The sequence below is a fragment of the Pongo pygmaeus genome, chromosome 4, assembly GCF_028885625.2.
Source record: "Pongo pygmaeus isolate AG05252 chromosome 4, NHGRI_mPonPyg2-v2.0_pri, whole genome shotgun sequence".
Classification (NCBI taxonomy): domain Eukaryota; kingdom Metazoa; phylum Chordata; class Mammalia; order Primates; family Hominidae; genus Pongo; species Pongo pygmaeus.
This window is the reverse complement of record NC_072377.2, coordinates 174,741,759-174,769,521: the sequence shown is the minus strand read 5'-3', so window position 1 is coordinate 174,769,521 and position 27,763 is coordinate 174,741,759. Positions and strand designations below refer to the sequence as shown.

Sequence of the window (27,763 nt, the reverse complement as noted above, 5' to 3'; positions counted from 1 at the left end):
CAAACTCTGGACTTATACAGCCAAAATTTAAATCCAAGATCTACTAATTTTCAGCCAAGGTAAGTCACTTAACCTCTTTAAGCCTCATTTTCCTCATTTGGAAAGCAGAGATAAAGACCATTTGTCTTTGCATATAGTCTTTATCTCCACTTTATACCAAATGTTCTCACTCATAAGTGGGAGAGCAACAATAAGAACACAGGGTGGGGAACAACACACACGGGAGCTGTCAGGGGGTGGAAGGGTGAGGGCAGGGAGAACATCGGGACAAATAGCTAATGCACGCGGGGCTTAAAACCTAGATGACAGGTTGATAGGTGCAGCAAACCACCATGGCACATGTATATCTATGTAACAAACCTGCACATTCTGTGCAGGTATGTCATGGAACTTAAAAAGACTATTTGTCTTATAAGGTTGTTGTTACAAAGATCAACTGAGCTAACAATATATGTAAAGCTTTTAGCTCAACACTTGACACTTAATAAACACTGAAACATCAAACTAAACAAAATGATAGAAGTAATTATTTTATTTTATTTTATTTTATTTTATTTTATTTTATTTTTAGATGGAGTCTTGCTCTGTCACCAGGCTGGAGTGCAATGGTGCAATCTCAGCTCACTGCAACCTCCACATCCCGGGTTCAAGCAATTCTCCTACCTCAGCCTCCCAAATATCTGGGATTACAGGCGCCCGCCACCACGCCCAGCTAATTTTTGTATTTTTAGTAGAGGCGAGATTTCACCATGTTGGCCAGGCTGATCTCAAACTCCTGACCTCGTGATCTGCCCTCTTCGGTCTCCCAAAGTGCTGGGATTACAGGCGTGAGTCACAGCGCCTGGCAGTATTTATTTATTTTAAGAGACAGTGTCTTGCTTTGTCACCCAGGCTGAAATGCAGTGGCACTATCACAGCTCACTGCAGCCTTGATCCCCTAGGCTCAAGTGATCCTCCTGCCTCAGCTTCCTGAGTAGCTGGGACCGCAAGCATACACCACTAGGCATGGGCAGGCCCCCATGCCTAGCTAATTTTTTTTTTAATTTTTTGTCGAGACAGGTTCTCACTATGTTCCCCAGCCTGGTCTTGAACTCCTAGGCTTGAGAGATCCTCTCGCCTCAGCCTCCTAAAGTGCTGGGATTGCAGGCATGACCCATTGCACCCAGCCATATTCATTCATTGATTCATTCAGACAGTAGATATTTGAGCACTTTCTGTGTGGCAGCCATTGTTCCAGACATTGGGAATATAAATGGCAGAGTCCCCTGCCCTCCCCTGGACACTCCAGGGGCTTCATTAGCATGAGTGGCATTCACAGTAGCCAACAGAGCATGTCATTCAATACAAAGCTGTTCATTTAATTCCACTTGTGCCATCAAATTGGAGCATTATGAAATACCATGGATCGTAAGGAGAGTAGGGCAAATTGGCCTGCACAACATCACCATATGTCTTTTACTAACTTTTGAGCTCTATCTAATTTACAAGTGTGTGGTGTTGACCCTCTGAATCTGCCATCAGTTTTATCAACCACGCTCACAGGGCTGGCACACACAAGGACTTCTGAGCATGTGGCCCATTGTTGAAAACACATGGGAATCCCTGGCCTAAACGTTACCTGTGGCATAGAGAAGAATAGTGCTTTGGAGGCAGATGACCTGGGTGGATTCAAATCCTAGCTCCAGCACTATGAATACATGTAATTTGGGATGAGCTATTTAACTTTATGAGCCTCCTATGAACACTGAGGATAGTGGTTCCTTGAAGATCTCTGGTGGGATTTAAAACACTGTATATGAAGAGCCCAGTTCCATGTCTGGAACATGGTAGGTACCTGATCAGCAGAAAGTGTTTTTATTGCTCCTTTCCTCTTTGAACTACTGGCTTTCAATTCTCCATGGTCTTGATGAGCTGCTGCCATGCCGACTCAGAACAATAAGAAAAACCACAGAAAGCAACTCACAAAAGCTGGGTGAGCATTAGAGATGGGCAATAACTTGCTTAGGTTTCAGAATTAACAGTGGACACAGCTGAGATTTGAACCAGATCTGCTCTACTCACAATTAAGCTGGTCACAAATGAGGGTTTCCAACATAAGCCGCTACCCAGCTGGATGTGAAAAGTTTGAACCAGGAACATCAACCACGGGCATTCGTATCCTCTGCACTCACCCAGCACTTATGGCTGATGTTACTAATAGCTCACACTCCATGCAGGCTCAGAATCAAGACTCCGGTCACCTCATACTATCTCACTAGCTGAAACTTTGCCATGTATGTTTTCATACAGTCACTTCTTGTGAGTTTATTCTCTTAAGAATATATATCTATATTTCTTGATCTAACTGAATAACTGAAGGTCCTAACACTATTTAGTCTTGTGTAACAAAATTAGGAACACAAATACCCGCCCTCTGAATCCTCACTAGTAAAATACCCAAAAAGCTTCTGTTTTATGATGAAGCAAAGGAGGAAGAGGTACAAATGATTAAAAATGATTTAAACCAAACTATGTAACAGGCTTTATACTTCACGTTTCACATATATTACTTTATTTCACCCCCTCAATAATCCCCTAAATTACACATTTGGCCTTCCATGTTACAAAGGATAAACTGAGGCTGAGAAAGCTGAAATGATGTACCCAAGGCTACATGCCCACATCTCTCTGGTCAAAAGCCAAAGCTCCCTCTCCTGCAGCAAATCTCAAAGTCTATAGAAGATTCCTTGTGTGGGATTTGCTGACATCACATGGGCTTGACACCTCTGCCCTCATCATTAAGTTCTCTTCACATGGTACTGCTCTCCATATTAGAATATAACTTTAAATTCTTCTTTGATAACTTTTCAACAGCTATGTAAATAGGTGGAAAGCATCACTGGTTTTATAAAAATCCCTGAGGCTAAATCTGACCCTTAGAGAAAATTGAAAAAGAGATGAAGCCGCTTTCCATGTCTCTGAAGTGGAAATCTATGAGAACAAACCAACAAACCTGGCCCAAATTACAAGGAAAGCAAGGTATTTCTAACACAGCTACCCAGACAAGAACCATCTGGGTAAAAAGACTTATGCTAAAACCATAATAATCATATTAGTTCACTGCATTTGCATAGCATTTTATAATTTGTTCTTTTGCAGACAATGTTTATTTGATCCTCGCCCACACAATGAAATCTTATAGATGAGGAAACTGAGGTATTGAGAAATTGAGTGACCAATGTAAGGTCATGCAGCTAATAAAGAAGAGCATTCCTGTTGACCAAGTGTCTTGAAAGCGGCAAATGCTCACTTGTTCCTCTTTGCTTCCTTTTTTTCTCCTTCTTTCTTTCCCTGCCTTCTTACTCTCTCTCTCCCTTTGTTCCTTCCCCGAATATATCTGTAGCCCATCATAGGGAAGCAGGTGCTGAAATTAGAAAGAGTAGCTCCACAATGACCTATTCCCTCTTCCACTCTTCTCTCCATGGCACCTCAACTTCTTTGGGGCATCAGCGCCTTTCTCCTCTGGGATGAGAAATTGGCTTTATTTATTGGCTCATCATTTCTGCTCTTTCCCACTTCAGCTTCCTTGGAGCTGATTTCACACCTGATTCAACCCTATAGCCTCTCTCATGGCAACTGGTCATCCTTGGCTCTCTCCGGATATCCTAACACTGTGTGGCTGCTCACTAGAAGCTCAGCTGCTTCTAGTGTGATACAGATGCAGTGGCTGGCTGGGGCTCCTGCCGCATCTCCTCATGCTGTCCCCTGCTCCTGTTATCCCCTTTGTCAGAGAATGATGAGGGGGTTAGGAATATGAGGAATACGTTTTTTGTTTGTTTGTTTTTTAACTAGGAGGGGGTGAGGGAAAAATAAAACTAAAAGACTGCAGTCCCAACTAATCCAAAGGAAGACATCCATCCCCAGCAGCGGCTAAAGAAACAGTATAAAGAACAGGCTAATGCCGTGGTAGGGAGTATGGTCTTTAGAGCCAGGCAGGAACAGATATGAATCTGAGCCATCCCACTTCTCAGCAATGGTGCCTGGAGGAAGCTGTTTCAACTGTCTGAGCTTCAATTCCCTCATCAATAAAATACAAACCTTAAGATGTATCCCTAGTGTTATACATTAATTAATTCAACAGATATCTATTAAGCATCAACTAATAAATGATTATTAGTTGAAGACACACTAATCATTGTGTTTTCAACACTTAGAATAATCCTAATATTAGGATTAGAGAACTCATACGATTATTATGATTTTGGCATAAGTCTTTTTACTCAGGTTCTTCTTGTCTGGGTAGCTGTGTTAGAAATGCCTTGTTTTCCTTGTGATTTGGGCCAGATTATGCTGGTTTCTTCCCATAGATTTCCACCTCAGAGACATAGAAAGGGGCTTCATCTCTTTTTCAATTTGCTCTAAGGGCCAAATTTAGCCTCAGGGATTTTCATAAAACCAATGATGCTTTCCACCTGTTTATATGGCTGTTGAAAAGTTATCAAAGAAGAATTTAAAGTTATGTTCAAATATGGAGAGCAGTACCATGTGAAGAGAACTTAATGATGAGGGCAGAGGGGTGAAGCCCATGTGATGTCAGCAAATCCCACACAAGGAATCTTCTATAGACTTTGAGATTTGCTGCAGGAGAAGGAGCTCTGGCTTTTGACCAGAGAGATGTGGGCATGTAGCCTTGGGCACATCATTTCAGCTTTCTCAGCCTCAGTTTATCCTTTTATAACATGGCAGGCCTAATGTATAATTTAGAGGATTTTTGAGAGGGTGAAATAAAGTAATATATGTGAAGCATGAAATACAAACCCTGTTACATAGTTTGGTTTAAATCATTTTTAATCATTTATACCTCTTCCTCCTTTACCTCATCATAAAACAGAAGCTTTTTGGGTATTTTACTAGTGGATTCTAGAGGAGGGTATTTGTGTTCCTAACCTTGTTACATAAGACCAAATAGTGTTAGGACCTTCAGTTATTCAGTTAGATCAAGAAATATAGATACACATTCTGAGGAGAATAAATTTTAGAATTATCAGGATTATTCTGAGTGTTGAAGACACATATGAATAAGATAGTTGCCTTCCCCAGCACACAGGTTTCCACTCATTGTTAAATTAAAGGAAGCCATCAGCAGAGTGTTTCTCAAACTTTGCTTCACAGTAAAATCACCTGGGGAATTTTTAAAATCCCCTGGCCTGGGTCACACTCCATATCAATTAAATTAGAAAGTCTGGTGGTTGTAACCAGGCATCAGAATTTATTAAAGATCCCCAGACAATTCTAACGTGCATAGTCTGGAACCCATATCGTGAGAAGCAAACATTCCCCAGGCTGACTTCCGCCTCTGCTTCCTTACCTTCATTCTAGCTAAACACTGGTACCTCATTAATTCTAACCAGTGCCTGGGCATCCCAGGGATAATGGATCTTTAAATTAGCATCTAAAAGAATAACATTGATTTTTAAAAAAAAAAAGCAGCAGCAGCAATCTGCATTAACACACTGATTTAGATAAATGTGTTTGGGCTTCGTTTATTCACAACACATCAGGCACTCCCAGCTTCCCCGACCTGCACCCCCAGTGCTTGCAAGTGCATTCTGTGAAAATTCTGAAGTCTCCCCGAAACAGCCTCTTCATTCAGACTCTTGGCTGCTCAACTCCTTTCCAAACACAGGGATAGGCCTCACAGTTTCTCAAAGATTTGCAGTCTTCACAGATTAACATCGTGGACCACACATGAGAGGACTCATTCTCTCCAAAGTACCTCTTGTTTATTGAGGAGCCCTCTTTAATCCCAAAAGGGTCACTGACTTTATGTTGTCGAGAATTAAACTCAGTTTAAGAGACTGCCACCAGTAACTGTTCTCTCCATCGGAAGTGGATCCGGTTTGACTAATTTCCTTCTAGGTAACAAAAATTTCAGAGCTATTTTAAAAGAAGGCACTGCTAGCTTCATGGGTAGCAAACAATAAATACGTTTTCTCTTGTCCTGAGGAGCCCTTGGTCTTTAACCAAGTGGTCAGCCCAGGCCTTCACTGGACACAAGTTTGCATATTTCAGCAAAAGAAGATATTATCTTAGCATGCTGTTATTTACTGGATGGCCAAGGAGAAGACAGATTTTATTGTAGCATAAACCAACCTGCAAAAGGATGGTAGTTTTGTATTGACTTTTCATCAGATTGTTGATGGATTCAAAGAGCCGTCTCATGGATTCTTCAAACTCCATCTGTTCTTTGCCTTCATAAAGCCTGAAACAAGATACATCTGGGTCATTTCTCAAGCTAACAGACAATACCTTTAAAAGTGTGCACTAGGCACAAACTTCATTTAAAATTTAAAACAAAAAGGAGTGGGAGGTGGGGACTTCAAGGAGGAGACGATTCTGCAGATGCTGCGTGCATCATTCTCTCAAGGCAAAAGCCTCATATCCACCATACCCAACAGAAACCCACCAACTAACAGGGCATACACCTTCTGCTGTATTTTTTTAAACCCCAAGGAAACCCCAAAGGAAGGAAATTTGTCTCAGCTGAGGAGACATTAATAATTTCACCCTTCTGCAAGAATCAGAGGAAAGATTGTGGTCATCAGATTTTCAAAGTATCTTGGAAACATCAAGGAGAAATATTTTCAAATGCACTGCCGTTTCCACCGCCCATTGTCTGTTTGTCGGATGAGTCCCAACAACCTGTTTTATGTCAGGGGCCATTGCCTTCCCTTCCTTCATTTCAGGAGTTAACTTATTACCTTAAGCCTTTGTTTCTCTGATTATAAAGTCCCTACACTGTAAAACATGTAAACCTAACTGAAATACATAACTTAGAAGGTGAGATTCCTCATTAATCCAACCAGGGAGGTTAGCTATTGTCAGCGTTTTAATGGGTATCCTTCTAGGGAGTTTCAATGCCTATAATAATATACAAGGGTAAAATTGCATAGAACCAGTCCCTCATGTAAAACCAGTCTCCAGGTACCTGCCTCTTATCAACCCCTTCCCCCAGCCTTAGGAGTGTTGTTCTGCTCAAGGCTTCTCCAAACAAGTGTTTATCACCAACCCTGAAATATCCGCAGCCTAATCTGTGGCATCCAGTGTGAAATGCACAGAAGAGTGCTCCTGTCTCCAATTCAGATAAAGAGAGTCTCTCCAGTCACAACCCTACACGCTCAAAAAGCTCCTCAGTGCGCCCGGGCCGTGGCAAAGGTGCTTTCCTAGATAAAGCACTGACACACTTAACAGGTTTGTTTGCTCCTCAACCACAGAGCAGGCCAGCCAGTCACGGCCCCCTCAGCACTGTCTGCAAAATCCCCATCCTTCCCCTCACCCTTCTTCCCTGTCTTTCTACTTCATTTCTCTGGCTCTAAGTGTGTGCCTCTTCTGTTTATCTTCTTGAGTGTTAATCACTCTCTTTCTCTCCTTGGGTCTCTATGTCTTTATATCTAGTTCTCTCCCCACCCTCCCCCTGACTTCATCACTCTCCTTCTGTCTTAGTCACTCTCTGTCTCTCTTTCCTCCTTTTTCTAACTAACCCCCTCTCTAAAGCCCTCCTGAAGTCAGAAGCATAAGTGAAGTCAGTGCTGAATGTTCCCATTGGTTACGGGGACTCAGCAATTGCTGCTGACCTTCTGGGTCCAGCTCAAGGTCACAGAGACAAGGAGTGTTGAAGTGGCTACGTGCCTAGGGCTCCTCATTCTCTTCCTCTCCCTAGCTCCATAGCTCCCTCTGCTAACTCGCCCCCACCCTGGCTTTTACACCACTCACTGCTGAGCCTTCTTGTTCCGCCACCAGAGATAACTGCCACAGCATATGTATTCTAGAGTCAATCTGCTTTGGGTTCAAATCCCCACTGCCTGGCAGGCACTTTATTACAAACAATAGCAAACATTACAGAGCACTGCTCTGCTCCAGGCACTTTCCTGGATGCGTGTGAAATCACTCACTCCTCACAACCACAGCATGAGGCAGGCACTAGTATCACACCCACTTTACAAATTAATGAAGCTCACGCAACATGCCAGAGAACATCAGGCCAGTGAGTGTCACAGCCAGAATTCAAAACTGGCCATCGGCTCCTGAGCCCAGCCTCTCAGTCTCTTTGCACACTGCTTTGCTCTACACTTTACTGCCCACTTAATTTCTACAAGCCTTGGGCAAAGTGTAAACCGTAACAGTACTGTGTCAGAGGATTGCGAGGATCAACCCACATGGGAAGTTCTCAGCATGGGTGCCTGGCCCCAGCAGATGTTAGCGCCTGCCGTACTGTTGTCAATTGAAAGAGTAGCATGATTATCACTGCTCTCATCCCCACTTCACAGATAAGGAAACAAAAAAACTCTCAAGAGGTTGAAACTTGCCCAGATGTCATCCAAGTGGAAAAGATGGGACCAGAGTACCCTGTCCTTGACCTGGCTGAAAAGAGAGGATCCTAATCCAGCATGGTGGTGATCAGCCTCCCCATGAGATCACACCGTTTGTCTTTCTTTGTGCCCACAGCCACCAGCAATCCGTAATGGACTGTCCAGTCATCACACCTTGTGCCTTGAAGTCTGTTACTCTTTCCATGAGGCACAGTTGCCTGAAAACGCTGAATGAATTCCATCACCATGGCTTCTACTGGTCTAGAGTATTGAACCTGCCCACTCTGTCTCCCACCCACATTTAACACCAAGACCTGGCTGCCCAGGCATTTACAGACACATGGGCTCTTCCTGTAGGGTGTACCTGTGTGTGTGGTGGGGGGATTCTGCCCAGGTCCTCCTGAGAACCACCTGCTCCTCCAACAAGGCTGGGCTCCAGCAACACTTTCCTGCTGGTTGGCCTGTCCAATCCTACCCTCCATAACTGAATGGCCCCCTGACAGTTCTCCTTCTGGAATTTGTCATTTTTAAGAAAGAAACATAGAAACAGGCTTTTTTGGAGTTATCTTAATGGCAACACTGCAGGGGGAAGGGTCATGAGCTCCTGCTGAAGAGATCCCTGAGGCTGTCCTGGTTCCCAACTTCTCTGTGTCTCATTATTTAACTTTATTTTTGGATTTTATGAGCTGCACAAATATCTTTAAAATAAACTCTCCTTTTTGCCTAGACTAGCCCCGGCTGGTTTTGTTGCAAACCCTCACTAGTCAGAACTTGGCAAGAGTAGAGCCAGCTTCTTCCTGCAGCTCCCCTGAGTTTGAAACCAAGAGCTGCTGGGAAGTCCGGTGAGCATTTAGTTCTTGCTCTTATTGTACAGATGAAGAGACTGAGGGCCAGAGAGGGCAAGTGACTCGGCTTCACCATCTTGTAAATATTATGTGACTGAACTGGAAGGAAAAAAGATTTTTAGTCTGTAAGACTAAACCAAGTCTCTGCTCAACTTTAAATTTTGTAGGAAACTAAATTTGATTTTCACGAGAAAGAGAGCAGTGATCTGCTCTAGGTCACAGAGTGTGCCAATGATATAGTTTGAACCAGAACCAGATATTCTTCTTCTATGTTCTCAGCATCTAACAGGGGAAGGCAGATAACACAAATCCCAGGAAGCCATGATTAGGGGCCTCCACTCCAGTGGGAATCCAATCTGCTCCCTGCTATTCATGTCACAAGTTAAGGGTCTTGACACCACACTTGAGTCCAGGGATGAAAATATATCCTGCACCTGCCTAAGTCTTATAAAGGATAAAAAAAAATTCTAGGAGGAAAATGGGGGAAAATTTCATATATATATATATATAATATAAGTCTTAAATTTATAATTTAAATATAAGTTTATACAAATTTAAATATAAATCATAAATTATATATTATCTATATGTCTTAAAATATAAATATATATATCTAAAATATATATACATATTTAAAAATATTTACTTTTTTTTTAGCTGAGGAATGGCTGGGAATGGGAAGAAGAGTCACAGGACATGACTACAGCTGGGAAGAAGAAAGGAAAGAAAAATCTATTTCATATAAAGGGCTTTGCTATCAAGTCAGACTCCTCCATATACTTGCTGTGTAGCCTCAGTTAATTACTTCTCTGAAATTTTACTTTTATTCCTGATAAAGTGGAGTCCTAATGCTCATTCAAATGGTTATTTTGAGGTGAAAAACATGAGATAATTATTTTCAAGTGCTTAATATTGTAGCTGGCATTTAATCAGCGTTAAGTAAACATTATAAATTCTTGTTCTTGATTCCTAAGCACAGAAGTGATTATTTGGGCAAACTCTCTGATCTGAGCATAAGAGGAATATTTTGTAAGACACAGGGTCTCAATATGTTGCCCAAGCTGGCCTCCAACTCCCAGACTCAAGTGATCCTCCAGCCTCAGCCTCCTGAGTAGCTGGGACGACAGGCACGTGCCACCAATGCCTAGCTATAAAAGGAAGTATTTCAATTAAGGAGTGACTAAGGAAAAAAGTTCATAAGGGTTTTAGATTATAAGGAAGAAATAACCTGATGACAGCGGGGTGATTAAGCATTGCGGGGCCCCCCTTGAAAAGCTTGAAAAGAAAATAAAAATGCCTCATCTGTCTGCGATTCTTCAAATGTGGCCTTGAAGTCAAGGGCACAGCAGATGTAGCTTCCAGGTTCCTTTTTAGCACTTGGTCTCTGTTATAGCTTCAGGATGTAAACATTTTTTCTGGCCTAGAATGCCTGGAAAGATACTTCAGAAACCAGCAGATTTTGCCAGGGAACAAATTATTGAAGGGCCCTAAGGCCCTGACCACAAGGAAAACTGGAACAACCTGCAAGGCACTGTTCTGGGGCATGCAAGTCAACCACAGCCAGCACTCCTGCTCCCAGGGCTTGGATAAATATAGCGATGGTCGGCTTGCATGTGATTCATTAAGGAGACACTGTGCACAGCTGAGCACTCACTAAATGCAAATGGAGCCCCATATGTTGTGTACAATGCTCTGTACCACCTCTTCCACGCAGGTACATAAAGCCTCAGCCCAAAACTGAGATGCCAACCTCAGGCTAGCATCCCAGGGGAGCAGAATCTAACCAAAGCAACCTCAGGTTGCAGAAAGCAAGTGGGAAGATTCCCTTGAGAATCAGGGGTGGAGGGAGAGCCTCCTAACACCCTGACTCTCTTTTATTTTCTGTACCTCGGTCACTTCCACATTTATAGGCATCCATCCCTCTGATTCCTTCTCTGCCTCTTCGAGGCAATAGAGAAGTTTAGGCAATACTGCCTGGGTTCCTAGCCCTGCTGTGTTGCTTATTAGTTGGGTGACCTTGACTAAGGTACCTAATCTCTCTGAGACTCAGATTTCTCATTAGTAAAATTGTATTAGCCCCATAAGGTTGCTCAAAAATCAAACAACGCACATAAAGCCATTAGCAGTGTCTAGTACATAGTCAATAATAGATGTTAGCTATTATTACATCATATCCAGTTTTTCTTCTGGATACACCCATTTTTGCTTCCTGAACTGTAAGAAGAAAGAAATCAGCATCTTCATAAAGACAACTACCGTTTACTGAACACTTGCTACATGCCAGGCACCACACTGGAGATAAAAATGAGTAAAAGGGCCGGGTGCGGTGGCTCACACCTGTAATCCCAGCACTTTGGGAGGCCGAGATGGGCGGATCACGAGGTCAGGAGATCGAGACCATCCTGGCTACCATGGTGAAACCCCATCTCTACTATAAAAAAAATACAAAAAACTTAGCTGGGCAGGGTTGTGGGAGCCTGTAGTCCCAGCTACTTGGGAAGCTGAGGCAGGAGGATGGCGTGAACCCAGGAGGCGAAGCTTGCAGTGAGCCGAGATCACGCCACTGCACTCCAGCCTGGGAGACAGAGCGAGACTCCGTCTCAAAAAAAAAAAAAAAATAGTAAAAGATCCTGGGAAGTAAGTGGCAGCTAAATAATTTATGACCCCAGGAACAAGAGCAAGTCAGTGGGTAGGGAGGCATCCATTATCCAGGGGACAATGCTATGGGACTGTTGGAGGGAAGCTAGAGGCGGGCTCTAACCTTTTTCTATTCAAGCTCTAAAATCAAGGTGACTTGGCTGGTATTCCTTCCCCTGAGCCAATAATTTGGTCTATTCAGATAAGTGTAAATTAGTGACTTTACAAAAAGAACCACTGAATCTTTCCTGGTTTCAAAAGAGTGATTACTCTGGGAAAATCATAATACTTTAAGACAAGAGTCAAGGAGTCAAGTGTATTCTCTCCCTCTCTCCCTCCCACCCCACAACCTGGAACCAAGAACAATTCCAGCTAAACCAGTGGCTGAGTCTGTCTGAAGATCATCCTTGCACTTCCCAATCCTGTTCATAGAATGAGACCCTTCAGTGCACTAAGCAGGCACATTTAAGTCAATGAAATAGGCAGGCAAAGGACTCGCGAAAGAGACGGTTCCCTTCCTAATTCACCCTTCCCTGTAAGGTCACTGCCACCATACCCACCTCTTCCCCACCATCAAGGTGTATGGACCTGAAATAAATAAGAAATTGCAGACTAAGACACAGAATCTGAGAGTTAGCTGTCTTACTCAGCAATGGTCAGAGGGCTGGGTGCAGTGGCTCACACCTGTAATCCCAACACTTTGGGAGGCTGAAATGGAAGGATCACTTGAGCCCAGGAGTTCAAGACCAACCTGGGAAACATGGAGAATCCCTGTCTCTACAAAAGAATGCAAAAATTAGCTAGGCATGGTGGTGCATGCCTGTGGTTCAAGCTATTTGGGAGGCTGAGGCTAGAGGATCGCCTGAGCCCAGGAAGTCAAAGTTGCAGTGAGCCATAATCAAGCCACTGCACTCCAGCCTAGGTGACACAGCAAGACCCTGTCTCCAAAAACAAAAACAAAACACACACACAGTGGTCAGAGAAATTCTCCTCTAAAGGGTAACAAAGTTGAAATGGAAATATTTATTCTGTCAGAAGACAAAGAGCAAAGCCTCATGAGAAAGAGAATATGTAAGGAAGGGTTAGGATGACTACAGTGTTGCTAGTGTCAACTGTCAAGCAGCCCTAGAGGCCACAGAGGTGCCTGTGCAGGCTTTACTTCATTGAATACCCCCAGCAGCCAACAGGCGGGGTGCAGATCAGCTCCTGGTGCCAAGTACTTTTGTCAATGACAAGATTATTTCTGTTGAGCTGTTACTTTTCCAGAGCCTGACATTTGGGGTGGGATCACTCCTTAGGGCAAATAGCAAAGGAGGTTCACTAACATCTTCTTCCTGTAAATAACACCAGGAAAGAATGATTTGTGGATGAGAGAAAAGAAGACAAACTCAACATGTGGAGATTCTGTTTGAAAAATGTCTAGAATGAACACATAAAAATTAATGCAATCACTGAAGAAAAACTGCTTCTGATGGAAGTATAAACAGTTCTAAACAAAAAAAAAATAGAAGTTAACAATATGGGAGAAATGAAAGAAAAACAATCCATCTGAAACATTCACTTTACTTTTAAAATATGGCCACCCTGTGTAATAAATTAATAGTAAGTAGGTAATAAGACGCAGGCAAAAGCCTTGAAAAGAACTTTAAGTTATGAACAGTGTGTGATGTGTGCCCGTGCCATCCTTCATTCTACTCAGAGGAGCTGCACACTTTATGTAATTTGGCAAGAAAACTAAGTTGCATAATTCCGCACTTAAGTAAATTTCTCCATTAGCATGAAAAATGGTATTTAGGGTTTTTCCCCCCAATATAATTAGAAATTGAATGTTTCCAAAACAATATTCCTAAGGATAGAAAGAAGCACACGCATGCACACTCTCTATCTCTCTTTCTCTCTTTCTTCCCTGCTTCAAAGACATACAGAGAAATATATAGATTACATCATCTACTTGAAAAAGCAGCTAATATTCAGCACACTCCTTCCAGCTCTTTCTCTATGGCCCAGTTGGTATAAAAGTCTGGGTGCCAAGAAGAAGTTGGATTTTGACCACTTCTTTTATCATTTCTTCCCTCAGTGTTTTTATTTGTTTGTTTGTTTACAATCTAGGAGGTTTCCATATAACTGAAAATATATAACAGAAAAAAATGGCTTGCTGAATGATTATGCAGACACACATGCAAAGCTAATAAAATCTAGAAATCTGTACATTAAATTGATAATTTAGCTACCTCTTGGAAAAGGGGATTAGGTATAACATGCCCATTATATACACTTATTTTATATTCTGACTTTTAAACACAAGTGAAAATTTCATTTAATTTTAAAAAGAGAGATCTACTCTTTCTTTGGTGTATTTCTTGCCTTAGAGCTCCTTCCTACAACAGTCCATTTCTCCAAAGCCTTTCCTGAAATTTCTTATTCTCATGTGGGAATAAGGCTGGGGCTGGAGAATCTAACTGAAGGTCACATACAACTAGAGGCCATTTTCCCTCTACAATTACAGAATCAAGATGCTGATTTTTCACCTGCCTCCCAGTTTCCAGCATAAACTGCAGCTAGAGAGACAACGGCCCAAGAAATGCCAAGTTATTATTACTCTAAACTATGGTCATGCCAAGAACATTGAACTTCATCCTTTGATTCCATGGCTTCCTGAAAAGGATAATTAACCCCAGGCTCTTCCACTGAGAGCCCTGACATTTGGTGTGTGTAGTTACCTGATTTTTTCTTTTAACATTTGCCTTACTAATGGTGCCAGTTTTAAAAAGGCATGTGCAATAAAACTCTTTGTTTTGAAATTTGGGAACACCCAAAGAATGTGGAGATCAAACACACTGAGGTTTGAGTGCCTGGAGACCTCTTTGAGCAGTAGGATGACCGAGAGCCCACCAGGCTGCCAGCAGAGGACAGGGTAACAGAAGGAGTAATGGTATCAGTCACAGGACTGAATGAATTCTAAACCAGAGTAGCATTTACAGACATTCAGACTTTTAGATAACTCCTGTATGGGCCCTTGTGTCCTCATCTTTAGGTAAACTATTTACCATTGAGGTAATTCTCCAGGATTCTCATCTGGCTTCTATTGTCAAAGAGTTCTTCCTTACATTCAGCAATAACACGTTACATACATGTTCCATACATACTGGCCCATAAGACTTAGTTTCTTTTTTAAGCACCTGAATTGAAAATGAACATTTCTATCTATTTCAGAACATGTATTGTCCAAAACCAAGCCTGTTTTTGGACAATAAAAAAAACACCCTCTAGTTTCCAAGCACAGCATAAAGGCCCCACAGGTGCCCAAGTCAAAGCCCTGGGCTAAGAAGGGGCTATCTTGAATTGCTTGAAAGTTGTTGAGTCATCAAGACCCATTAATTCCACCCCAAAAGCCATTTACCCCTCTCCATCTTCGTCAGCACCATGGAGAACCAAGCCTCCATCTCCTCTCACCTGTGGGGGTCTCTGAACCAGTGCCCCTTCCCTCTCTTATTTTCTTTCAATCCAGTTTGTACATAATAGTCAGAGGGACCTTTCTTAAAACACAGATGTGATCATAGCATTTTCCTGTTGAAAATCCTTTAATCACTCCTGAGTGGAAAAAATACACGCTATTTTCCCTCTGCTCTCATGCCGCAACCATGAACACAGAAGACATCTGTGACGAATGTGCGAGAGTCTCTCCCCACTACCAAGCAAGCAATGAATTCTGCAGTGGACACAGTGGGTGTCCTCTAATTCAGTCCAAACCCAACATTATCTACGTGGAGAGAGTCAGATCCCACTGGGTGAGGGCTCAGTCTCCAGGACTGCCCTCCATTTCCAATGCCAATCATAAGCCCAGGTTGTTTTACCTGTGCCTCTGACCAACTGGCTATTAATTCGAGTTCCCACAACTCCCTCCTTGGGTTTGATTAACTTGCTAGAGCTGCTCACAGAACTCAGGGAAACACATTTACCGATTTGTTATAAAGGGCATTTATTACAAAAGATACAGGAATTGGGACAAAGGTATGTGGCGCTTCCATGCCCTGTCCAGGAATGCCACCTTCCAGGAAGCGCCACATGTTCAGCTGTCTGGAATTGCTGGGTTCTCTCAGAACCCAGTCCTTTTGTGATTTTATATAGGCTTTATTATGTAAGCATTGGCCATTGGTGATCAAGTTAACTTCAACCCTCTCCCCTCCCTATGGGGGAGGCTGAAAGTCTCAACCCTCTAATTCTGCCTTGCTCTTTCAGAGGGCCACCCTTCATCCTCAAACTACCTAAGGGTTTCCAGGCTTCAGTCAACTCATCAGCGTGCAAAAAGACATCACTTTGTGGAGATTCTAAGGATTCTAGGACATGTATGCCAGGAAAAAGGATCAAAGACCAAGTATACACTTCATAATATCACAGCTCCCCATTTCCTAAGATAATTTCTAGAGGTCATGGCCTGACACTTAAGGTTCTTCAAGAGCCATCCTTTCCTACCCTTCTAGGCAATGTCCAGTCATTCTATCTCTTGGTCACTGAATTCCAGCCACCCTAGACTTTCCACAGTTCCTTTGGGTCAAACTCCCTCCTACCTCAAGGAGCTCCCTCTGGCTTTATTTTCACCTACTACACCCTCCTCCTCTTCACCTGCCAACTCCTACTCATCATTCAGGTCACAGCTTAGATGGTACTTCCTCAGAGAAGCATTCCTGACCCTGTGATGAAAGCTGATCTCTTCATAGCATGATCCCAGGGCACCTCACACACATTTCCCCTTGATTTTACATGCACCCACATGATTATCTGCTTCATGTCTCTCTTCTCAACTACACTTAAAACTTTCACACCTTTGTCTAATTCCACTAGTCTGTCCAATTCACTGTTATATTTCTAGTACCTAGCATAGTGGCCTACTCAATATGTATTGGATAAACGTGATTACTAATGCAAACCAAAATTCTACCATTAGACACGTATTTGAACTCATTTTGAGATAGAAACTTTCATTATCTACTCATGTGCTTAAAAAAAGAGACTAAGTTTTACGGCCCAGTATGCATGGGACAGGTATGTGATGCATTGTTGCTGAATGTAAGGATGAATAAATCCTGAGTTAAAGGTGTTTTGGAAGCTATAGGCTTTAAGAGCAATTTGTTAAAAGTTGAGAAATACCCATATACTGAAAAGTTGTTCACCATCTTTAGATTCCAGGCTGAAAAACCCACAGAAGCCTTCCAAAGTGGGAACACCATGGCAAAAGTCCAGGTAGAAAATCTGGGCATGCAATGCACACAGCAGACAAAGGCTAGGGTGCAAACCAGTGCATGGCATTTAACACACCCTGTGTGGACTTCTAGGGTTCAGGAGAGGTCACATTCTAACACTTACTACAATGGAGAGGCACTAGAATATTACATTAAAACGTATCAGAGGAGGAAAAGTTGATAAAAGAAGAAGGCCCCTGACCCAAACACGTGAGCTTTAAAATCCAGTGCTGCATTTCAGCTACTAGACCCTGCTGACCCAGCTGTGCATACCTGGCCTGAAACCAGTGAAAAGAGCCATCACGTTCCCCCAGGAAGCAAGCCACGAGGGCTGAAAGAAATAAAAACTCAAAAATCATGGACTCTCAATTCTAGGAGAAGGGCCGTGATGTGGTTTGGTTCCACATCCCCGCCCAAATCTCCTGTCAAATTGTAATTTCCGATGTTGGGGGAGGGACCTGGCGAGAGATGACTGGATCATGGGGGCAGATTTCCTTCTTGCTGTTCTCATGAGAGTGAGTTCTCATAAGATCTGGTTGTTTAAAAGTGTGTAGTACTTCCCACTTGGTTCTCTCTCACTCTCTCTCTCCCTCTCTCTCTCTCCCTCTCCCCCCTGCTCTGCCATGGTAAGGCATGCTTGCTTCCCCTTCACCTTCTGCCATGTTTGTAAGTTTCCTGAGGCCTCCCAGCCACGCTTCCTGTACAGCCTGTGGAACCGTTGAGTCCATTAAACTCACTCTTTTCTTCATAAATTACCCAGGCTCAGGTAGTTCTTTATAGCAATTGAGAACAGACTAATACCAGCAGCTTTTACTTCCCTAAAGTAGGTGTGCTTAGGGTCTCCATAAGATAAGTTATTCAACTAACAAAAATGTGTTTTTGTTATTGTGCAAACGACAGTGCTGAGCATCTACTATGCACAAGTCACTGTGCAATTAAGGAATTTATACAAATAAATAAAAACTGACATTTATACATGTAAAACAGAAACTATGATATGTACTTCAAACACAAAATACGTGGGCAATGAAAAGGTAAAATAGGGAGCTTTGACCTAGCCAGAAAATACAGGGATAGATTCCCTGAGAAAGTGATGCTTGAGAGGACACAGGAAAGATAAATAAGAGAAAATTAGGTGAGAAGGAGAGAGAAAAGCCATCCAGGTTGAAGGAACAGCAAGTGCACAGGCCCCACAGCAGAAGGGAGCTGAGAGAATCAGAGGAGCTGAATGAAAGCCACCAATTCCAGAGTGGAGAAAGACTTCTCCTTTCACCTGGGAAAGTCAGGTCAAAGGGGACCAGAGGGGCTACAGGGCCAGACCAGGAGAACCTTGCAGGCCACATTAGGTTTTGTCTTCATCCTAAGAAGAATAAAAAGAAATAAGAGGATTTTAAGAAGGAGAGTACTGTGATCTGATTTGAACTGTGGGAAGATCACTCTGGCTGCAGGGTGAAGTTTAAAGACTTCCATTTCTGACAGTATGGTGAACAAAATATCCTGGAAAACCTGTCAGTGAAAACAACTACCAAAGCTGGATTATAAATATGAGTCACTAAACTGTCAAGAAAGTAAGGAATCCACAGAGGACAAACACAAAGCAAAGCAGGTCTCTGGGTACGTCAGAGCAACGCAGCCAGCTTTGCCCCAAAGGCGTCTGCCAAGCCCTCGTGTCCTTAAACTTCTATTTTGATGGCTGCCTGGGGAATAGAAGAAATGAGATCAATCCTAGGGCCTGCATATTGGAGACCCTAATATAAAGCTGGTTTCCCAGTTTGTTGCATCTTCTTCAAAATAGAGGAAAAGAAATAAACCTATTGCACAAAAGGAAATAGGAAGGAAATGCCCTGGTCTTTGATGCTGTGTGTAGAAGAAAAACACAAACACATCTCCAGTGAGAATTCTTAACCACAAGCCAATCCTGACCTGTGTTTTGTTTTTGTTTCCCAAATTCATGTTCCTTGCTTGTATCCATAAACAGAAATTTTAACTAATGAGGTATCTGGTTGGTATTGCCCCAGGTGAATGAAAGAAGGAAACTCTGATTTTCTTTGGAGGAAAATAAAAAACTTTAATTAAAATATATACCAACTGATGAAGTTCCAAGGACAATTAGCTTTAGGAAATAATGAAAACAACAAAATGCATAAAGAAGCAGGGTCACCCAAAACAGAGAGACAGAATGAGACTCCACAAAGATTACCACTACTGGAATTATGCAACAAAGTATACAAACCTAGCACACTCACTATGCTTCAAAACATTAAAAAGATGCTTGAAAATATGATCAAGAAACAAAATATTATAAAATAAAAAATTAGATTTGAAAAAGAACAAAATGGAGTTTTTGAAAATAATATTGTAATTGAAAGAAAAAACTCAGACAGCCAGTTAAAGAGCATATTAGACAAAGCTAAAGAGAGAACTTGGTAAGCTGGAAAATGGGTTTAAAGAAATTAGGCAGAATGAACCGAGAAAGCAAAAAAGATAGAAAATATGAAAGAGAATTTATGAGAACTAGAGAATATAATGAGGTCTAACATATGCTGATTGATATTTCAGAGAGATAATAAAATATACGGAGAAATGCGAATATTTAAAAAGGCAAGAATAATATATTTTTTGGAATTGGTATTAAATATTCAAAACTTCAAATCCAGGAAAACTAACTTTTAGCAACATAAACAAAATCATTCCTAAGTACATCATGGTGAAACTGCAGAACATCAAAGAGAAAGAGATGATCTTACAAGCCACCAGAGAGATAAAACCAGAATGCCTATAAAGAAACAACAGTAAGACTAACAGTTAACATTAACAGTAGACGACAGTAAACAAAAAATAAGCTATAAGTCTATATCTAGAAAAACTTCAAGTTTCAGAATAAAATCAGATAATTTAATTTCAGGGATTTTATGAACAGAATTTCTTAAAGTTAAGTCTACAAGATTAACTTCAGAAAGAAAGTAAGCAAATATGAAACATCTAAGATAAGAGAAAGAGTGATGAGCTTTTTTTAATTGTGGTTAAAAACATATAACATAAAATTTACCATCTTAATCATTTTTAAGTATACAGTAGAATAGTGTTGATGAACTTCTATTGGTAAAAATATAAATACTAACTGTTTAAAACAATAATAATATCTAGTATGTGGAGTTATTTTTAGAAAGTAAAACTAAAATGCTGCATAATTCTAGCATGATATTTAAGAAGGAGGTGACAGAGCCTTCTGAAATCTTATTACTCAGGGAAATGTTAAAAATGTAACTTTAGACTTTACTAAGTTAAATATGTATGATAAAATATGCAGGTAGCCACTAATATAATTAAATACAGAATGTAACTTTCAAACTAATAAAGGGGAAAAAAGGGAATGAGGAAATTGAAAATAATCCCAAAAAAAGAAAGGCAGAAAAAGGACAGAAAAATCAGGGTGGTGTGGAGGATGCACAGCTAAAATGGTAGAAATAAATTCAAAACATCAGTCATCACAATTAAACCTTTTAACTCTTCATAACGGACATAATTATTGACTTTCTAAAACTGATGAAAAGCATCTACAATAAATATCCAAAGCACAGTATGTATTACCATTTCTATTCAACACTGACCTAGACTCCTAGCCAGTACAGTAGGACAGGGAGAAAAAGAATTAAAGTTAGAAAGGGAGGTACAAAATGTTCTATATTTATAGATGCTATAATTGCCTATTTAGGAAATCCAAAAACCTTTATAGAAAATAGACTGTAGGAAAGGCAAGAATGGATATAGCAAGACCACTGGAGAAAGCAAATACAGTATTCCACATGTGAGAGGGTGAGAACATGGAGTAGGAGGTTAGCAGTAAAGATGGAAAGATATAAATAAATTGAGATACATTTCAGGGAGAAAGGTTTGAGACTTGACTGTGGACCATACGTGGAGTAACAGAATGAGGTGTCAAGAACGAGTCCCTCTTTTCTGTCTCATGCTACCTGCTGGTTTGTGGGTCAGTGAGATAGAGCACATCATGAGTCTGATTCCCAACGTGCTAACTTTGAGTTGCCTTTGCTATACTAGAAAAGAAGATATCAAGTGATTGGATATATGGATCTGGAACTTGGTGAAGAGGTGAGGCTGGATTTCTGTGTTATCCACATAGAAGTGATAACTGAAGCAATGGGCGTGGATGCATTCAGCTAGGGAGTGGGAAGCAAGGGAAAGGAGGACACCAAAAAGCATTTAGGACCTCCAGAGAGAAAATAACGGTATGAGGAACACAAAAAGAGTTCTGTGTTAGCGAGCCAAGGGAAGAAAGTGATTCCAGGAAGAGACAGAGGTCAGCAGAATAAAATGCTGTGGCGCATGCTATTTAGGGTATTCTTAATTGTTAACATGATAGTATTATCACCTGTGGCTCATTCACAAAATATGGTTATTGTTTTTTGTTTTGTTTTAAGATGGAGTCTCACTCTGTCACCCAGGCTGGAGTGCAGTGGTGCAATCTCGGCTCACTGCAACTTCTTCCTCCCGGGTTCAAGTGATTCTCCTGCCTCAGCCTCCCGAGTAGCTGGTACTACAGGCTGTGCCACCATGCCAGACTAATTTTTGTAGTTTTAGTAGAGATGGGGTTTCACCATGTTGCCCAGGCTAGTCTCAAACTCCTGAGCTCAGGCAATCCTCCCACCTTGGCCTCCCAAAGTGCGGGATTACAGGCGTGAGCCACCACACCAGGCCCCAAATATAGGCAAGCTCTTCATTTTATCACTCCTATGGCACTCAAGACATGCAAGTTTGCCCTTCCCCAAAGAATGTCCATCTGATAGGAACTCAGGAAAAAAATAATTAATACCCTTTAGCCCAGCAAATTATACTTTGGAAGAATCTTATTCTAAGGAAAAGTATACTTGTGTACAAGAATGTACCTGGGCACAATGACTGCTAATAATCACATCAAATGGCTTTTATAGTATCTGTTACTTTGAGGAATAAGGGTCTGTATTAGTCCGTTTTCATGCTGCTGATAAAGACATAGCCGAGACTGAGCAATTTACAAAAGAAAGAGGTTTAATGGACTTACGTTCCAAGTGTCTGGGGAAGCCTCACAATCATGGGGAAAAGCAAGGAGGAGCAAGTCACGTTTTACATGGATGGCAGCAGGCAAAGAGGGAGCTTGTGCAGGAAAACTACAGTTTTTAAAACCACCAGATCTCGTGAGACTCATTCACTATCATGAGAACAGCACAGAAAAGACCCACCCCCATAATTCAATCAAATACAAAAATTAGCTGGGTGTGGTGGTGTATGCCTGTAGTCCCAGCTACTCGGGAGGCTGAGGCAGGAGAATCACCTCCCATAGGGCTCCTCCCAGGACACATGGGAATTGTGGCAGTTACAATTCAAGATGCGATTTGGGTGTGGACACAGCCAAACCATATCAGGGTCTTTAGACCCATACATTAACAGAGCATTGAGAAGTGGCAAGGCTGGGTGTGGTGGCTCACACCTGTACTCTCAGCATTTTGGGAGGCTGAGGTGGGAGGATCACTTGAGGCCAGAAGTTCAAGACCAGCCTCAGCAACATAGTGAGACTGCATCTCCACAAAAAATTTTAAAAATTAGCTGGGCATTAGTCCTAGCTACTTGGGAGGCCAAAACGGGAGGATCACTTGAGCCCAGGAGTTCAAGGCTACAGTGAGCTGTGATCATGCCACTGTACTTCAGCCTGTGCAAGAGAGCAAGACCTTGTCTCTAAAAAAGAGAGAGAGAGAGAGAGTGGTGGCTATAATCATATACCTAAAATTAAAAAATAAACTTGTTCAAAACTGTAACCAAAAATTCAGGGTGGCTGAAACATAAATGGCTCTTAAAAATAGTAAGTGTGGTGACTGTAGAACAAAAATGCTTAAGGGAGTTGAGCGATTGCTAGAACTCTAGCGATTGCTCACTGATTTGAGGAAACACAGGATGTCCATCCTCCATCTAGCCTGATTAAAGAATGGACAGTTTATGTCCTATATATCTTAAGGTGGGTAACCAAAGTGAGGTAACTAAAGAGACTTGTAGAGGTTACGACACACGTGTGGTCCATGACACAAACCCTTCTTGTCACCCAGGTATTATACGTGCTACCTGACATACAAGCGTTTTTAGTTAAATGCCCTCTGAGCACTTTGCAGTGTGCCTAGAATAATCCCTGCATGGTAGCCGCTGCCTCGCTCTCCAAATTCATCTTTCTCCTGTTCTCCCCTATGCTCACCTTACATCCCCCAGCACCAGTCTTCTCTAACTTTCTGAAAAGCTTCACCATGTGAGAGCACTTGCTCATAGCTTTCCTCCCTGCACCTCCTTCTCCCATCCAGCCCTCACATGGCTGATTCATTTGCATCTTTCACATCTCAGTTTACAGGGCCAGGAGCAGTGGCTCATGCCTGTAATCCCAGCACTTTGGGAGGCTGAGGCAGGCAGATCACCTGAGGTCAGGAGTTCGAGACCAGCCTGGACAACATGGCAAAACCTCATCTCTACTAAAAATACAAAAATTAGCTGGGTGTGGTGGTGCATGCCTGTAGTCCCAGCTACTCGGGAGGCTGAGGCAGGAGAATCACTTGAACCCAGGAGGCAGAGGCTGCAGTGAGTCGAGATTGTGCCATTGCACTCCAGCCTGGGCAACAGAGTGAGACTCCACCTCCAAAATATAAATATAAATAAATAAATAAATGTCACATTTTCAGAACCCTCACAATAACACTCTGAGGTAATCCCCACTTTAGACCAGGAAACTAAGACCCAGAGGTGAAGTGACTTTGCCCAAGGTCACAGTCACTGGGATTCAAACCCAGGCAGTGTGGCTCCAGAGCCTCACCACTGTGTTATACCCTGCACTCTGCTACCCCCCACCCTCCCCACCCCGTCTCAGCCACACACTTGCTTATTCCTTCACTGGCATTTATTACCATTGGAAACAACTTGGTTTATTCATTTCTTTATGTTTTTCCGTCTCCCTCAGTATCGTATAAGGGCAGCATGAAGAAGACACTCCATCTGTCTTTTTCACTAGAGTCTCCTAGCATAGAACTTGGCCAAATAGTAAGACTCAAAAGTGATTATTGAATACAGAAATGAATGAATGAAATCAATGTGTCTCTGTAGCAGGCTATATGTCTCTCCTGTATGTGGGAGAGTAGATCTGCCAGGTAGAGGGGCCAGTTTAGAGACTTGAAGGACAGTGACCATATGTGCCACATGATGAAGTCCTTTTCAATCTTCCTTCCACCCCAAAGACACAATAAATAACAAGCCCAATGAGTGAGCAATATATTATTTTCTACTAAGGAAACAAATTCTCCTTCAGGGTGATGCCTGCCTCAAGTACATTTGACGAAGATCACAAAGTACATCTAGTCATCCCAATTGCACTCAGCATCCCTGACAATTGTGTTAGCACGGCAAATTTCACCCTTCTGGCAAACTAGACCCTTCTTATCCGGTATGTTCATATTTCATTACAGGGGATTTGCAAATGCAGTTTCTAAATCTACACGTTTATTCAGTAAATTGCTCTCCCTGCCAAGTCATTCTCTGAGCAACTGTCAGCCTCAGCGTTTGACAGAAACAGCCATCTTTGCTCTCAGGCAAGGTTCAACCAGCAATCTAGCTCTCAGATTTCCAATAATGAGTTAACAATCAAAGGAAATAGTTTACCAGTTCAACCTAAAAAAATGAATATCTGTGTCCTCCACAGCTTTACCCTTAATTGTCTACAGCACAGGATAGCCTCATTCCGCACCATTTAAAGGGAGGTGGAAGGAGACAAGACCAGTGTCTTACGCTTTGCTGTGAGCGAAGTATGAAATTTTCCCCAGATTCTGAAGGATGGATAGGGAAAGTCAGTCTAGGATTACACCCTGGAAAAAGACAATACAAATGTAGGTAATTCACAAACAGATAAGAGGAAATCAAATGCACTTCAAACCTTGACCCCTTGCTCTGATGGCCTTTGGACCAGATATTAGGAAAGATGCTAAGCTCTGGGAAAGGGTTGGCTAACTTAACAATGACCTTCTATTGCAAAATATCATGCCTCTAATCAGTTTCCAGTCCCATGATCTCCCTGTAGCACCTGACACTGCCGACACTCCCTTCTTGAAACACTCTCCTTCCTGGTTCCTGGAATGACAATCCTTTCTGCTTGTTATCCTATGTCCCTAATCCAGCTTTCAGTGGGACCCTTTTTTCACCCACCCCTTCAATGGGCTGACTCCCTGGGTTTCATTCTGAGTTTTATAGTATTACTTACTTTGTGCTATAGCTTCAAATATCTCTTTGGATCAATTTCAACCAAAACTGTGTCTCCATTCTCCTGAACTCCTAATCTGTATCTAACTGCCTGCTATACATTTTCATCTGGTTCTGCCAATAAACACCTCAAACATTTTATGTCCCAAACCCAACACACTATAAAAACCCACTACTCCCCTGTATTTCTCATGCTGGTTTGCAATGCCAGGTCAAATGGAACAGAAAGTCCAGAGTCAGATCATTTGGCTTGGCCCTCTCCTTGAATTCCATTCCTATATTCAATTAGTTCTGGCCATCTCCTCATCTGTAAACCCTTATCTTCTTCCTCTCCTCTTCCCCAGTACCACCGTAACTACCTTAGTTCAAGAGCTCTTGACTGGATTATTGTGATAGCTTCACCATTGATCACCCATCTCCATCTCTAGCTTTCTATCCTGTCTTCCATGAGCTAATCTTTCTTCCCCAGTACTCTATCTAAAACATGAATCTAATCATGTTAATCCCCTGCTTTAGAACTTCAGTGGCTCCCCACCGCCAAAAGCAGAAGTTTCCAAACTGCTCCTTGGAGAAAATTTTTTTTTTCATTTTAAGCATGAAACTCAATAGATGCTTATTTATTTATAAATGATATCCATCTGCTAGTCTAAATTAAGTGTTTATAAGTTTAATTTCTTCATGTGAGATAAAATAATTTTAATATTTTTATCTGATCCCAATAGCTTAGTGTGTATACCTACTGGGGCACTCACTGTGTGCTCTCTAAGAGTAAAAGGTAGGATCTACATCAAAATCCCCCTGGATACAGGATGACGTCAAGCTGCTGGGTCTGACATTCAAGGTGTTTCACAATTCAGCTTCAAGCCACCTCTCCAGATACATCAGGCCCCCTCCACCACCATGGCTTCATCTACTAGCTACTCTTCTCCACAAACATGTTATTCATGTGTGGGTACAGCACAACAGCAAGAACCTCAGCTTGAGTGTCAGATCCCTCCCCGCCGACATCTAGAGTGTGACCTGGAGTCACTTTCTGTACCTTTCTGAGCCTTGTTTTCTCTTTTATATAATGAACATCATAATACCTATGCTTTGCAGGGTTGTTGTATTAAATGAGGTGGAGTAAAAAGCAATGCAGGGCCAAGCACAGAGGAGAGGCTTCATAAATGATACTGAAGAGAAGCAGGAGTCATTGGAAGTTCTATTTCACAGATTGCATTTAGAATTCAAGAGTCTCTTTCGTCCCATGGACTGGCTTCTTTTCTTTTCTTTCTCTTTTTTTTTTTTTTTTTTTTTTTTTTGAGACAGGGTCTCACTCTATCACTCAGGCTGGAGTGCAGTGGCATGATCTCAGCTCACTGCAACCTCCACCTCCCGGTTCAAGCAATTCTCTCACCTCAGCCTCTCCAGTAGCCACCGTGCCTGGCTAGCCTGACTTCTTAAATACATTTCAATATCTAGTTTGAAACATCACCTCCTCTGAGAAGAATTACTGATCCTCCCAAGGTAGGGTTTGCCATTCAAATCTGTCTGCTCCCACAAGAACCATTTCCAGGCCTCCACTGTGATATTGCATCACTGATCATTGCTTATCCCAGGCAACTGTGATTTGATTGCTGGGATGCATGTTTATCGTGTCCACTACATTACCAAGACTTGAGGAAGCCTGACTTACTAATTTCAGGGTCCCCATGACTTAACAAAGTGCCTAGCACATAATAGGTGCCCAACAAATGTTTACTAATATTTCCATAGGCAAAGGGAACAGAGAACTATTTAAAAGTTCATGCATAAGACTTCATGACTAAAACACCAAAAGCAATGGCAAAAAAAGCCAAAATAGACAAATGGGATCTAATTAAACTAAAGAGCTTCTGCACAGCAAAAGAAACTACCATCAGAGTGAACAGGCAACCTACAGAATGGGAGAAAATTTTTACAATCTACCCATCTGACAAAGGGCTAATATGCAGAATCTACAAAGAACTTAAACAAATTTACAAGAAAAAAACAAACAACCCCATCAAAAAGTGGGCAAAGGATATAAACAGACACTTCTCAAAAGAAGACATTTATGTAGCCAACAAACATGAAAAAATGCTCATCATCACTGGTCATTAGGGAAATGCAAATCAAAACCACAATGAGATACCATCTCACGCCAGTTAGAATGGCGATCATTAAAAAGTCAGGAAACAACAGATGCTCGAGAGGATGTGGAGAAATAGGAACAGTTTTACACTGTTGGTAGGAGCGTAAATTAGTTCAATCATTGTGGAAGACAGTGTGGCAGTTCCTCAAGGATCTAGAACCAGAAATACCATTTGACCCAGGGATCCCATTACTGGGTATATACCCAAAGGATTATAAATCATGCTGCTATAAAGACACATGCACATGTATTGTTTATTGCGGC

At 41.9% G+C, this 27,763-nt stretch overlaps 1 protein-coding gene across 2 annotated transcripts in view; it reads right to left on the bottom strand.

Annotated features, from left to right (window-relative positions):
* The window catches only part of DOCK2 (dedicator of cytokinesis 2), a 442,257-nt gene that overhangs the window by 326,246 nt on the left and 88,248 nt on the right, over positions 1-27,763 (bottom strand). For both annotated transcript variants that reach the window (XM_054487363.1, XM_054487364.2), the window contains exon 23: positions 6,133-6,241. In XM_054487363.1, coding sequence (XP_054343338.1) covers positions 6,133-6,241 — 109 coding nt within the window. The remainder of the gene's footprint in view (positions 1-6,132; positions 6,242-27,763) is intronic.